Below are 15,332 nucleotides of genomic sequence, written 5' to 3'. Positions count from 1 at the left end.
GACCTGCTTAAGAAAGATGGGTTAGGTGTGTTCGAAGTGAGGGGGATTAGCAGTCCGAATAGCAGTCAGAATAACCCCGTTAAAACAAAATCAGACCTTTCAACCATCCACCATCCAGTGGTTTCCCATCTTATTCAAAATAAACCAAAGTCCTAACGAGGCCCTGTGAAGTTCTACACAGTCCAGATGCATTTATTCTCTAACCTCATCTGCTACTCCTCCTCCTCATTATATTCCAGCCTTATTGGCCTTCTACTCTTCTCTGAAGCCTCCAGACTTGCTCTCTTTCCAGTGGTCTATGGCTTTTCTCTGTTCTCCTCTCTTTCTCTTTCCCCGCTTCCCCTCCTTCTCCCTCTCCTTCTCCTACTTGAAATTTCCCCAATAGATAGTTCAGACGTACCCTGTCAGATAGCTATACTTTTCCTCCTCCCTTCTTTTCCCTCTTCTTCCTCCTCCTTTTACCCCTCCCTCTTCTCACCCTCCTCCCTCTGCCTCCTCCCACCCCCACCCCTCCCTGCTTCTTAGCAAGTTTCTTCATTTTATCCAGTCAACTGTACTAGGCCCAACATTTCGTATGTCCCACTTTCTGCTTATTTTATTCTTCTCAGTTACTATGGTATATAATATTAATTTTTGTTTATTCTTATTTTCCTAACTAAAACATGAATACGACAAGGTCAGGATTTTTGTGTAGTCTGTTTACTGCTATATCCTTTCATGCCTAAAATGATATGTTTCATAGTAGTTACCAGTAAATATTTGTCGGATGGATGTGTGGTTTGTATAATGTTGAGACACGTCTGAAGGTACTGTATAATGTTGAGAGTAACTATAATTGGAGGTTTTAGGAACATATTCAGAAGTTGCTGCATATGCTAGGGATTAATTTCTGAGAGTAAACAGGAAAGGAATATACTAGTACAGAAATTGACTTTTAGTGCTTTTAACCAACAAAATTTGAGAATATAGCAGAACTGCATAATGAAAATGAGCTTAATAATCTTTTATTCCAAGTAGAAAACCAACTCTAGAACCTTCAAATATGACTTACTTTTTGAAATTAAATATATGTTCATATATATGAATTAGATAATTTTATATATATATATATATATTTCATATATATATGAATAATTAGAACCACTGCTTTCTTTTGGAAAGTTACTGTCGAGTCTAGTGAAACCAATAATTACTGATATAGATACAGGGAAATTATTTAAGAATATGTCTATGAAGCATTTGTAAATTACACAGTTGCCTCTGTCAACTTTCTAACTTCTAACTTCTTTTCAACTTCAGTTTTCTAATGTATTATTTACTGATGGATAAAAAGATTCCAAAATTAAGTGGTGCAAAACAGCAAGCAATTATCTCAGATACTGTAGGTCAGGAATTTGAAAGCAGCCTACCTAGATGTCTCTTACTCAAAGTTGGTCAATCAAGATAATGGATTATGGAGATAATCCTGTGGTCTGTACTGAAAGCTTGCTTGTGTGGATGGATGACAGAGGTGGAGATCTTCCAGGTTCACTTAAGGATTGTTGCCACATCTTAGCTCCTGCCTAGCAGCCCTCTCTGCGTTGATGCCTCATGAAGTGGCAGCTGGCTTTCCCCAGAGATTTATCTTTGAGAGAGCAGTCAAGACTGCAAACTTAGAAGTCGCAAAAGAGATGTCCCATCACTTCTGCCATATTTTTGTTTTAAGGGATTTAGTAAGTCCAGCATACATGCAAAGACAAAGGATTATGCCAGGAAATGAGAATCCCAGGGGACATCTTGCCTGCCACAAATACTTTATTCTTTTCCTGAAAGATTATCAGTTAGCTGTAATAGCAAAGCCATCAGTAATAAAAACCTGAGCACAGATTAGTTCATTGTCAGCAAAGCTGTATTATTTCAACTTATATATGAAACTAAAATCAGTTCCTAGAAGAATAAATGTATCCATGCAGCAGAAAAAATAGATTGAATAAATGCATTAAGGCTGTAGAACATATGTAGTATTGTGAAATAATCGTCTCTGGGTAAGTAGCAGGTCCAAAGAGATGATAAAGGCCCACAGCAAACAACTGCTCTCTTGTTTTGTCACTGTATTGACTTTGTTACTTTAGTTTTTCTTTCCTTTTATTTTCTCCTTCCTTCCTTCCTTCCTTCTCTTCTCTCCTCTCCCCTCTCCCTTCCTCCCTCCTTCCCTCTCTCCCTCTCTCTCCCTTTCCCTCTTTTCTCTCTCCTTCCCTCTCTCCATCACCTGCCTGCCTTCCTTCCTTCCTTCCTTTCTTTCTTCTTTTGTTGACACTGGGGATTAAACCCAGGGTCTTCACACTAAATTGTTTAGACTGGGTTCAAACTTGAATGCTTCTGCCTCAGCCTTCTAGAAGACTGGGATTATTGTCATGTGCCACCATGCCCAGTTTGGTGTTGTTTTGCTTCTTATCTGTAGTGAAGGTAAGCTGTTCCTACCAAGGCAGACCAAACACTTGTCCATATGCAACATGTAGAAAAAAGTTGTATGTTAAAATAGTTAATAGACAAAAGAAAAGATCAGTCTTTTCCTGTTTTTTTTAGTTGATTATAATTCTTCTGACTTCATACAAACCTAGTAGCTCCAGATGATATGCTTGATATTAATTTAGTGGGTCTTAAAAATGTTTTATCTAATGTAATAAAATTTTATTTCTAATGAATATTTCTTGTTCAGTTATTTTTTCGATTTGAGAAAAAATTGTTCTGCTTTATTGACATTTTGTAGAAGCTCTTTGACTAATGCTTGGCATATGATATGCACTCAGTAAATATTCCTTTCTTTTTTGCAGAAGAAACTGACTACATCTCTATGTAATATTAAGTGCTTTCATGGCATGCAGAACTAATATTTAATAGTACATGAATGTTGTATGTTTTTAAACCACCTTAAATTTATGAAATGAATAGCTTTTGGCTTGCTCTCACATTTCTAAATAATTTTTACCAACCCTACTCCATATAGTATCTTTTTTTTTTTTTTTTTGTACTGGGGATCAAACTCAGAACCTTGTGCTTGCGAGGCAGGCATGGTGCCACTGAGCTAAATCCCTGGTCCCTGTAATGTCTTGAATTATAATTGAAAATAACTTTGGAGTAATTTCAAAACAAAATACTTGGATGACCCAATTTTTCTCTTCCTACTTTCATTTTCAACATTTAAAACAAATATTTGATGATTCCTAAGCCAATTTTGGTGTGCAAAAGAAAATTTCTAATAAACTATAATTATGCAGATTGATGTGCATGTGCTTTCTACTTAATAAACTAATGCTATTTTCCTTGTCCTTTTGTTTTACTGCTACTTCCGTCCTGGCTCATTTTGCTTCTTCCTGGTTTGGACTGTATTTGTTTGCTGCTCAATTACTCTGCATTAAAAGCTTCTTGGTGATAGCAAAGATATCCTTGGGCCAGCAAGTAAGTAGCTAAAGTTTATATGTTATGTTTGGGGACATGAAAAAATTTTGATGTGCGCTTAGAAAATTCAAATGATATCTGTTTTGACTTATTAAGTCATCTGCTTTTCTTTTAAGGCACTGTACTCAAAATAAAGAATAGAAATGGTAGCCAGGTGTGGTGGTGTACACCTGTAATCTCAGCAGTTAGGAGGCTGAGGCAGGAGGATTGCCTGGACTACCTACTGAATTCAAGGCCAGCCTGATCTGCATAGTGAGACCCGATCTTAAAAATCAAAACAAAATATAGAAATGGTCAGTCATTGCCCAGTGCCCGTCTGTTCTCATTGTCTATCAGAGACTAATAGTGACGTTTTAGAGTATTTATATCTTACTTTGCAGGCGAAGCTTTATGTACTTAATTGTCTAATTCATGATTTAGGACCTCTTTTTCACAGTATTCCTTTCTTCAGTTATTACGAAACATAAAGCAGACTACTTTGAAGCTGAGAATGGTATAAAAAATTCACTGCCATATGAAAATAAGACATTGTTTTTTCTGTCAGAATTTTTATTTAAGATAATTTTTATGATTTTTTGTCCTTCTGGAGTTTTTTTACTGAAATGTGTTTTACTTTAGGGATTAAGGCCCTTTTAGAATTATATCCAATTCACCTCAACAATTTTAACTGAGAGGTTCTTGGAGGATGGGGACAGATACACAGTGGATGTCGTGTGGGACAGACACACAAAGCATGTTGCCTGCCCATAAGGATTTTTATAGTATAGATGGAGAGTGACAGGGATAACATTTGTACTAAACATTGTTAGAATTACTGAGCCTAAAGGAACATTATAGAGGAACTAATAACAATACTGTTAATATTACTTAATTTTATTGAAGAACAAGGAAATTATATCGATTTTGGAAATAGTATTTCTAAATAGTTTTCTAACTATTGCAAACTATTTCACTGCTCTGGAGCTCATTTTCTTCATTGGGCAAAGGAAGGAGCTAAGCAAAATAATAGCAAAAGTTTACTTTAGCTATAAAAGTCTGGTCTAGGTCAGTTGTGTGTGGTTAGGGTATATATATAATTTTATTCTATGAATTACATTAAAATTCTTATTTTAATTCTTCATTACAACAGTTTACAATATTTTAAATATGTTCCTTATTGTATATCCAGCGTTTTTAGGACAACTACAAATTTAAATGTAGAGAAAAGAGCACAAATCTCACAGGGAGTCTTAGGATTTACATACAGACTATTTAGGACTTTAAAATCTTACTTAAGGGCCGGGGATGTAGCTCAGTGGCGCCACGCCTACCTCACAGCGCAAGATCTTACATTCAATCCCCAGAACAAAAAAAAATTTTTACTTAATTTTAATCTTAGCTTCCATTCAGTTTAAGAGCAAACACCAGATTGAAGATTGTAAAATTCTTCAATTTTTAATTATTCATTATTTTATTATATTTAGATCAGGGCCTCACTGCCCAGACTGGCCCAGAGCTTCTTAGCATCTGTCTTTAGCCTCCTGAATAACTGGGATTACATGATCACCAATTTTTATACTGATAAGTTGAATTTATAAAGGAAAAAAATGTTGGTTAAGGATTCATACTCATCTTGAAGGCATGGTGGTATGTTAATTATAATGCCATTGGTAATTCCACCATGATTTCTACTAAATATGAGTAATGAGAATAGCAAAGTAGGTTATTTTACCTTCACAGGAAAGAGAACCAGCAGAGGGCACTGTAATGTTAGCTTTAGTAAGCAAGTCTGTTGTGTCAGAAACTACAGTGATGTAGTGATTCATCTCCCAAATATTTTCAGCCAGTTAGCAAGTACTTACCAGTTATGTGCCAGGGAGCACAGACAAACAAAGCCCCTACTCTTCTTAAACTTCTATTCGGATGATCCACTATTACATATAAATACCTTAGGACATTGTAGTAGTTTTTACATTATACAGGACCCTTTTTTGTTTATGTAGTTTTTAGTGCTTATGACTGGGGTGAGAGAAAACAAATAGAAAAATGAATTTTCTGTTTTTCTTGTAAAAACGTGAACTCTGAACATTGCTTTTTCTATGTACTCTGTCACTCCAGAGTTGTCTAAAATCAGAGTCCTACCTAACTTTAAGATGGATTAGAAAGAGGGGATACAACTAAATTTGCACTTTTAGAAATTATTTTATATAGCAAGTTATTCAAGACATGGCTACATGTGTCTTGCTGTTAGAGTCCTATAGCATACTTTAAATTCACTAGTGCTTTTTCTAACATTTAAGTTAGCCTTAAATGTACTGTCTGATACATACAAAAGAATATATGTATTTTATGTAAATGATAAAGCATAGCTAAATAGTAAACAGATATTAAACTGATATACAACTCAAAGTAAAAACTAGAATCGTACAAATACCTCACATCTTTCTGCTTCTATTCCTGGATTCTATCCCTTGCCTGAGTCCAGAGGAAATGACTAGGTTGTATTTTTTTGTTTACCATTTTTTGCTTTTTTTTTTTTTCCTTGAGATAGAATCTCAATATGTTGTTCAGGCTGGCCTTGAACTCACTATGTAGCCCAGGCTGGCCTTGAACTGGTGATCCTTCTGCCTGAGCCTCCCATGTGCTGGAATTATAGGCTTGTGCCACCATGCCCATCTTTTTTTGCTCTTTTAAAAAGCCAGCTTTGTTGTTATTTTAAAATTATATATATTGCTAAATTTTGCTTGGTTTTAATTTTATAAGAACGGCATATTATATTTAACATTGCTTTTTATAGTGGATGATGTATTTTTAATATTGAACAATGTTGTTCAATATAGAAATAGGTTATTCCATTTCAGTGCTAAATACTATTTCATCATATACATGTGCCAGAATTTATTAATCCATTTTATTTTTCAACTGATGAGTATTTAAGTTGTTTTGGCTTTTGCTTTGTGAATAGTGTTACTTTTCATTTTTCTTCTTGTCCCTTGGTATACTCAAATAATAGTTTTTCAATGTATAAATCTAAAAGTGGAGTTATTGGATCTATAGAGTATGCTATATAAAATAGCTCAAAATTGTTTTCCTAAGTGCTTATATCCGTGTATATGGCACCAACCGTGCCTAAAGTGTCTTGATGATCCCATCCTCCTCAGTATTTGATGTTATCAGACAATTTATTTAAATCTTACTAAGTATAAAACATTTGTCATTTTTGATTTAGTTTATATTTCTCTGATTATTAAGGACAAAGAATATCTTTTTACATACTTATTGACCTTTTGCATTTTTGTAAAATATTTGATTTTTTCCCCTTATTTTTCTGTTGTTGAGCCTTTTCTAATTGACTTATAGGAATTATATATTTTTTCAGACATTCTGCATGCTAACCCTTTGTTACTTACCTGAGTTGCAAATATATTTTTCTGTCTACTACCTTTCTTGTCAGTGTCATTATGGAATCATTTAGTTAAAAGAATTACAATTTTAGGTCTGGGGATTTAGCTCAGTGGTACCACGCCTACCTCACAAGCACAAGGTCCTGCAGTCAATCCCCAGTAGCAAAAATAAAGAAATAAAAGAATTATAATTTTAATATAGAATTTATTATTTCTTTGGGTTTTGGTTAGTGCTTTGTTATATCTTTTTAAAGAATCATCATTCCCTAACCCAAGTTTATAAAGATTCTCTCTTGTACAAATATTCAAGTTTTTGTTTTTTATATTTGTTTCTTTAATTTTCATAGAACTGTTTTTTTTTCTATGAGATATGAGGTGGGAATCTATTTTTTCATAGATGAAATTTGAAATTGTCCTAATATCATTTATTGAGTAGTCTTTTTTCCATACCTCTGTTGCATATGTGGGTGACACATGTGGATCTATTTCTGAGAGCTCTCTGGTATATTCTTTAGGTCAGTTTGTTTTTATCTGTACCAGTATTACTGCATTTTTAAGTTCTGATTTTTTTTTTTTTGGAAGCAAATGAATTTTGGATTTTGTAACTGAAGAAGCTACTATAGGCTTGATGATAATAAAGTTTCATAAAAATATAAAGTTAATTGATTTTTTCAATAAATTTTATTAAATCCTTCATTATATAGGAAGCAATACCTGCAGTATGCCAGGAAGTATAGTAGAGGCTGAAAATTGCTCTCATAAAATTTAAGGTCTACTAGAGGAATACAGAAAATAAACAGAAGATATAATTCCAGATAGTGATGAGTTACAGTTAAAATCACCTAGCTAGATAATAGATTGTAGTTGTGGAGTGATGGACACTAACCATAACAAAAATTGATAAACTGTGCTATATTTAAAATTAAGAACTTAATTTGTCAAAGAGTACCATGAAGGAACTAAAGGGGTTTTCTAAAGAGATAACGTTTGATCCCAGAGTATTCCAGACAGAAGGAGAAAAAAAAAAAAAAAATTTTTTTTTTTTTTGAGGAATGCCAAGATGGTGATTATAGCAGAGCAAAGTGAATGACAGGAGAGCAGTGAAGAAGTTAGGTTGAAGGACAAACAAGGGCCAGACTGTATTAGTTCTTCAGGGCATGAATTTTATAAGTAAAGTCGAAACCATTGAGGATGTGGTGAGCTGGTAGAAATCTACTGCAGAGGCCCACTAGAAATGTAATGGTGGCTTAGTGAAAAAGAGGGGACAAGTACCAGGATTCCAGATAAAGTTTGAAGATAGAGTACAAAGATTTCACAGATAAATAGATGTGAAATACAAGGGGAAAAAAATTAAAGATACACGTAAGGTCTGTGGCCTAAGAAAGTGGGGAGACAGAAGTAGTGATACTAGTAACTGAGGTGCAGAAGAGAGAGGTAGATCAGGAGGATAAACAGAATCAAGAATTATATTCTAAATAAGTTTGAGATACCTGATAAATAGTTAAAAAACAAAACAAAACATGATTATAAGGCAGGCAATTAGACGTGTGAGTTTTAGTTAAGGTAGAGATATAGCTGAAGATAGAAATTTAGGAAATACCAATCTATAATTTTTTAATTTACTTGGTAAATACTTTCATATATTTTTAACTGAATAAATGAAAGTGCTTTGTATTTTTACTCTGAAAAATAAGGAGCTAAAATTTCATTTTGCAGGCTTTAGTGCCATGAAATGTATATTGGTGTGAGAAGATCTTTTAAAAAAATCTATGGTGGTCTGGGGATTTAGCTCAGTGGTGCTGCCGCCTGCCTTGCTAAGGTCCTGAGTTTGATCCCTAGTGGAAAAAAACAAAAAACTGTGGTAATAAAATTGTGAATGGAAAGTTCTGATGAAGTTGCAAAAAGTCACAAAAACATAAAATGGAGAACCTAAGTCAGTGTGGACCTAATATTTACCCTGTTCCTTCACCGGGCCTTTGTTTTCCCCTCTCTCTTTTCTCATTTCCATCTTTTTATGTTGCTTTCTTCTGTTGACAGCTTGGCTATAAGAGTGAGAAGCAGCCTCAAAGAGCACTGTTTAAATTGGTTACAAGGACAGCAAGCTTTAAAAGATACACTTTGGAGATGGTCCTGCATGACAGCCTTGCCTGGCTTCTTAGTCTTAGACAAGGCAGTCTCTGAAGCTCAGGTTTCTCCATGTCTAAATCAAACATCAAAAATCAAACATCAACTACTTTTCATGAGAATTAGACATTACAGTACAAATATTATGTACTGCTAATAGTTGGTATTTATTTCTGGTTAGTAATGAGGGTGAATATCTTTTCATATGCTTTTTGTGTTTTTTCTATTAAAAATGACTTTGTTTTGTTGTTCTACTGGCAAATGTAAAGAGCTAACAGCTCAATGAAAAGTTCACAGCAAATTGTAGGGTGCCACTCATTCTCAGATGGATATGTATTTGACTCATGACTACTTGTCATTTCTTCTTGAATTGATAATAAACCAACATGAAAGCAAAATAATCATGTGAATTTATTAAAGTATTAAGTTGTAAAATGAATATAACCACTAAGACCATTTTAATCATAATTCTATGTAATATTGAATATTTCATACAAATTCATGACTTTAGGGAAAATAATTTTTTTCTTTTTTTTTTTCCTTGAGCTGTTATAGCAAACAGTGACGAATCTCAGCTTCTTCTGACACCAGGAAAGATGAGTCAGCGCCAAGGCAGAGAAGCTTATCAAACACCAACTAAAGATCTGCATCAGCCATCTCTCAGTCCTGCAAGTCTTCATAGCCAGGGTGAGAAGTTGCTGTTTGGTGTGTTGCGTGTGTTTGTTTGTCTGTGGGAGTGAAGATAAACTGACATTTGGCATCTTCATACTTCTTTTCTTTTTAACTGTTTTGTTGTATAGGGATTTTAGTTTTATTTGAGTTCTTCATAACAGTTTTAGAATAAGTACATGTTCCTTTAATTTTTCTTAAACTTTCCAATAAACTTATTTGTCCCGTTCCTCTAATTCAGTGGTTCTCTCTCTGGTCTGAGTGTTCCCTTATAGTCTTAAAAATTATCGAAGATGCCAAAGAAGTTTTGTTTAGATGAGTTGCATCTGTTGATGTGCACTGTATTATAAATTAAAACTAAGAAAAATTTTAATGTTTATTATTCATTTAAAGTAAAATTACATGTTAATATGAATAACATTTTACTTTCTACTGCCTCATACTTATTACTACTTTGTGTTCAAAACATTTAGAATCCTCTCCACTCACTTTTGAAGATACACAATTAACTGTTGCCGACCATAGTTATTCCTCCTTTTGATTTTCACCCCTCTAACTGTTAACAATTCTCTCTTTCTCCTCCTTTGCAGACACTAGTAATCACTTTTATTCAACTTCAGTGAGATCACATTTTTTTACTTTCCATGTATAAATGGGACAGGCAGTATTCATCTTTCGTACCTGACTTTCTTTACTTTGCATGTTTTGTAGCTTCATTAATGTTGCTGTAAATGACAGAATTTCATTATATTTATGGTTGAATAATACTCCATCACACATATACACATCACATTTTCTTTAGCTATTCTTCCATTTATGAACACAGAGGGCTATTCCATATCTTGGCTGTTATATATATTGCTGTATTAAACATGGGAGTGCAAATATCACTTCAAATACTGATTTCCTTTCCTCTGGATATATACCCAGTGAAGTTCCTAGGTCATGAATAGCATTTTTATTAAGAATTACTATCCCCTCTACTTTTTGAAAGTCTTCCCAAATCTGTTTAATGTTTAGCTTAATAAAAAATAGCTGTACTGCAATAATGGCTTCTGTAATCTGTTGTTATGTGATGATTTGATTGAAGTATGAGTAAATCTGGTCTCACAATATATGTAGCTTTTATACATAATGTTAGATACAATATTCTTCTTTAACAGTACACCAAAACTTGACAAACAGTAGTTTCTTTAAATATTTCTTACAACATGAAATCTAAACTGTATCAGTACACCTTCCGTACTCTGTTAAGTTAAAATCCACTGATCTGTCCTGCATTTTGAATGGCTCTTTGCTCATGCATGATTAATGTCATGTCATTTGGAAAATATTTATTCACTGAATTATGCAGATTTTCCCAGATGTTGACACATTTAAGAGTATACTGTAAAGAAATGCTTTATGCATGCTTCTCATTTTATGACACAGAATATTAAAACTGTATATGTGAAAGGTTCAAGATTAATATTTTTACAGCTAATTTGAGGACAATTATAAATGTAACACATTATTTTATTCTCAGTGCATATCACAAAGATCTCAGTGGCTACTACTGTAGTTTGGTGCTTCTGCCTTGATTTGTGCTAAGTTGCCAGCAGTTTTACTCAATGTTAGTTTGGTACCATCAGTGAAAATGTTCATCCAATGAAAAAGTATAATAAGACAATGCTGACCTTTATAGACCCTCTAAAAACTTCTTGGAGACTCCCACTGGGTTCATGGACCATTCATTCTAATTCATAGTTGCTCAGTTTATAGAGTAGATTCTGTTACTCAGCTAAAGTTTATTTAATCAGTTGTTCTGAACTCTGCTGTGCTACCACTGTAGTTGCAGTGGAAGAACTTTGGCTTTTAAAACTGAGAACTCAAATTTAGTGTTTTAAGTTAATATTTAATTTCTGTGGTTTCACTTCCCTGCTACCAACTGTGGCTTGAAATATTAAATAGAAAATTCCAGAAAAAAAACAACTCATAAGTTTTTAAGTATACTTCTTTCAGAGTAGTGTGATGAAATCTCTCAGCGACCTTTTCTGTCCCACCATGAAGGTGAATTATCCTTTTATCCTTTTATCTGAATTACAGTACCTAACCCATGGCAATTAGAAGGAAACCACACTCACATAACTTTTATTATAGTATGTTTTGATAGTTACTGTTATTAGTAGTTATTGTTAATCTTTTACTGTGTATAATTTATAAATTAAACTTTATCTGTATGTGGGGAAAAATATGGTATTTATATGGTTCATAACTATTTGTGGTTTCAGACACCCACTGGTCTTGAGTATATATCCTGCAGTTGGGGCAGGGATATTGTACTTGATTATCATATTTTGTTTTGGGTTTTTTGTGGGGGTGAGGTTTGAGACAGGGTCTTGCTATGTCGTTGAGACTGACCTGGAACTCACTGTGTAGCCCAGGCTGGTCTCGAACTCACGGTGATCCTCCTGCCTCAGCCTCCAGAGTGCTGGAATTATAGGCATGCACCACCACGCCTGACGATTATCATGTATTTTAAAAAATTAAATTTAGTCTTAACTGTCCTACTGGCCATGTGATATTCAAGTTTTGATGTTGTAATTTTATGAATTGGCCTTTGAGTTTATCTTTTATGACTTCTTTTTAAATGAATACTCACTGGTAAATACAGGTTGATCATCCCTAATCCAAAAATCTGAAATCCAAACTGCTCCAAAATTTGAAATTTTTTGAATGCTAAAAATGCCATAAATGAAAAATATTTCATACCTGATCTCATGTGGGGCTCAGTCACAGTCTAAACACAAACAAAATAAAATTGTTATAAAATTACCATCCAAAATATGTGTATGAGGTGTAGGAGAAACATAGATAAATTTTGTGTTTAAAATTGGATTTCCCCAAGTATCTCATAATATATATAATATATATTATAGATTATATTATATATTATAGTATATAATATTATATACTATAATATATAATATAATCTATAATATATATTATATATAACATTTCATGTGAAGGATATTTAACTTGTGTAGTAAACTACTTTATTTCCATGAAAAAGCTTCTTTTAGTTGTATGATACTGTAATCGAAAATATTTTTATATAGCATTGTGGAAACTATAAAAGGTATGAAAGATCTAAAAGTTAGATCTTTAATCCTGGAGAAGCTGCCTATTTAGTTTTGTTTCTGTGTGTGCCTTTGAGTTTTTTGAGAGACTGGGCCAGTGTCCTAAAGAGTTCAAGTTTTTTAAAATTTGATTGCTTCCTTGCAGTATTGTTTACTTGTTTATCTATCTTATATAATTTCTCTAAACTGAAAATTAAATAGAAAAGTTTGATTATAGTCAGGGTGACCTTTCTGGCATGAATACTTTTTTTTTCTTTTGTCTTTGTTTTTGTTTAAAATTCTCTTTTTAAATTTTTTCTCTTCAGGGGCTGGGGATTTAGCTCAGTGGTTCTGCCAACTGCCTTGCAAGTGCAGGGTCCTGAGTTCGATTGCTAGTACCAAAAAAAAAAAAAAAATCCCACCCTAAAATTTTTTTATTTATATTTTGAGTTTCTTGTATAAGACAAACCATGTAATATTTAAGCTTGTGTTTCAAATTTACTTTCCTTAACATTATGGTCTCAAGGTGTATCTGTTTTCCTGCACATGACACATTTGTCTTTCTTAATGGAAGAGTAATACTCCATTGTGTTTAAATGCCACATTTTCTTTTCCATTCATCTGTTGATAGGCAGGTAGGCTGCATCTAAGATTTAGCTATTATAAATTATGCATGTATCCATTGTAATATGATGTCTTTAACTCTTTCAGAAAGACACCTAGAAGGGGAATATCTGGGTCAAATGGAATGTTTAGTTTTATTTTTTTGAGAAATCTCCATATTGATTTCCATATTGAACTAGTTACGTTCCCACCAACAATGTTCCCCCACAATCTCACCAGCACTTGTTTTCATTTGATTTTTTGTGTATAGCCATTCTTTTTTGGAGTGAGATGGAGTCTCAGTGTTGTTTTGCTTTGCATTTCTCTGATGGCCGGGGATGTTGAACAGTTTTTCATGTATTTATTGGCCATTTATAATGATACTTTGTAGGAGATGTGTAGTACTTCATGCTACAGCACACATGAGAATTGACTCTTACCTCATTATCCAGTGTATTCAGATTGTGAAATTGATTTGAAGAATCAACTGGTAATAGCCTGATCCTCTACATTGAAAGTGACATCTTTTCTACTCTTATGACTTGAAAGTAAAATAGAGAAGATATATTTGGTACCCTGCGGATACTCCATTCCCCATTATGTTTTACCTGTCTATATACATCTTTTTACCTAAGATGATCAGTAACTAAAGCAGTCACAGTATTGTATTAAATTATTATCCTTTTCTAATCCTGTCACTTTTTGTATTTCTTAATAAAACTTTCTATAAAGAAATCTTCATCATCTTAGGGAAATTTGATAAATGTTGAAATATAGTTGCTACAGGAGAAGGATAAATGAGCATTTGTTTTCTGTTAGTTACCAATTTTTGAATTAAAGAACTAATATAAAATCTATTTCCATTAATAATTTGTTTTTGCCTCTTAGGTTTTTTACTCTCCTGAAAGAATCATGTAATGTATATATCCATAATGTTTTAGTCATTAATAAAACAAAGATAATAGTGTTTAGTATATATAGTTTTATAAGGTTTAAAATGAGTTGATACATAACAAAAAAATTTAAAAAGAGCCTGGTTCATAATAACCATTCATAATACCTGATATAATAATTACAACAATAGGGCTAGGGACATAGCTCAGTAGCACTTCTCCTGCTTGACAAGCACAAGGTTCTCAGTTCAGTCCCCAGTGTGGGAAAAAAAAAATAGACAATTACAATTATGTTAAAAAATGACTACGTGGGTTGGTTTGACAATTTCAGCATATGCTGTTCTCTAGCATCTTCTAGAGGTTGATTTAGAACTTCTCTTGGTATGGACAGCCCCTGTATGACACTCAAATATTTGGATATAAAGCAGCTACAGTGTTGTTCATGAGACAGGCAGCAGAACCACTGAGCTAAATCCCCAGCCCCTAAAAGCAGCTACAGTGTTCTATCTTGATTTGAACTTGAATATTCCTGGGTAAATTTTGAATAAATTAAAATTTATACAATGAGTTACATATTAGATGTACTTTTTTTGTAAAGTCAACTTACTGGCTTTTTGTAAAGCAAAATATCTCCCTGTGGCTTGTTTACTGAATGAAATTCCATGTCATATTTTTCAGGTGTTAGAGGTTTGTTTGAAAAAATATATACCTGTTAACTCTTGGTTATTGTGAAGATAAACTATGGGAAGAGATACAAAGAACAAAAAGTCTAGAAGACCTCTTTGATATATCTGCCATATCTTAAGTACTCATGACTTGTATTTCAACTTCTAATTGGAAAGAATTAGAGTTCCCAATAATGAATTGGTAGTAATAATGGGCTAACATTTAAAATTCTTCATATCTCTAAATGCTTTACATGCTTAGTTCTTGGTGTATAAATCATTATTCTTCCTGTTTTAAAATTGTGGAGTTGATGAGGATAATTTCCTTGCCCAAGTTTACACAGTTAGTAGGTAATAGAGCTGGAATTTGAAATATCTGGAGCTTGCTTTTTTTTTTTTTTTTTTTTGTATTTTTTAAGCTTTAGATAACTTAGACATGATAATTTTTGAGGCTCAGGT

The 15,332-nt window shown here is 33.3% G+C and overlaps 1 protein-coding gene across 8 annotated transcripts in view; it reads left to right on the top strand.

The window, feature by feature from the left end:
* The window catches only part of Osbpl8 (oxysterol binding protein like 8), a 168,018-nt gene that overhangs the window by 79,780 nt on the left and 72,906 nt on the right, over positions 1-15,332 (top strand). For 3 of the 8 annotated variants that reach the window (XM_010639539.3, XM_033763788.1, XM_010639540.3), the window contains exons 4-5: positions 3,402-3,438; positions 9,492-9,632. In XM_010639539.3, coding sequence (XP_010637841.1) covers positions 3,402-3,438; positions 9,492-9,632 — 178 coding nt within the window. Of the gene's footprint in view, positions 1-2,813; positions 2,836-3,401; positions 3,439-9,491; positions 9,633-15,332 lie in introns of all 8 variants that reach the window. The other 5 variants (XM_010639547.3, XM_010639544.3, XM_033763787.1 and 2 more) reach the window with 5 other exon arrangements.

This window comes from Fukomys damarensis, unplaced genomic scaffold, assembly GCF_012274545.1.
Source record: "Fukomys damarensis isolate Sample0158 unplaced genomic scaffold, DMR_v1.0_HiC HiC_scaffold_15, whole genome shotgun sequence".
Lineage (NCBI taxonomy): Eukaryota > Metazoa > Chordata > Mammalia > Rodentia > Bathyergidae > Fukomys > Fukomys damarensis.
The sequence above is the reverse complement of the archived record's forward strand: the minus strand, read 5'-3'. Positions and strand labels throughout refer to the sequence as shown.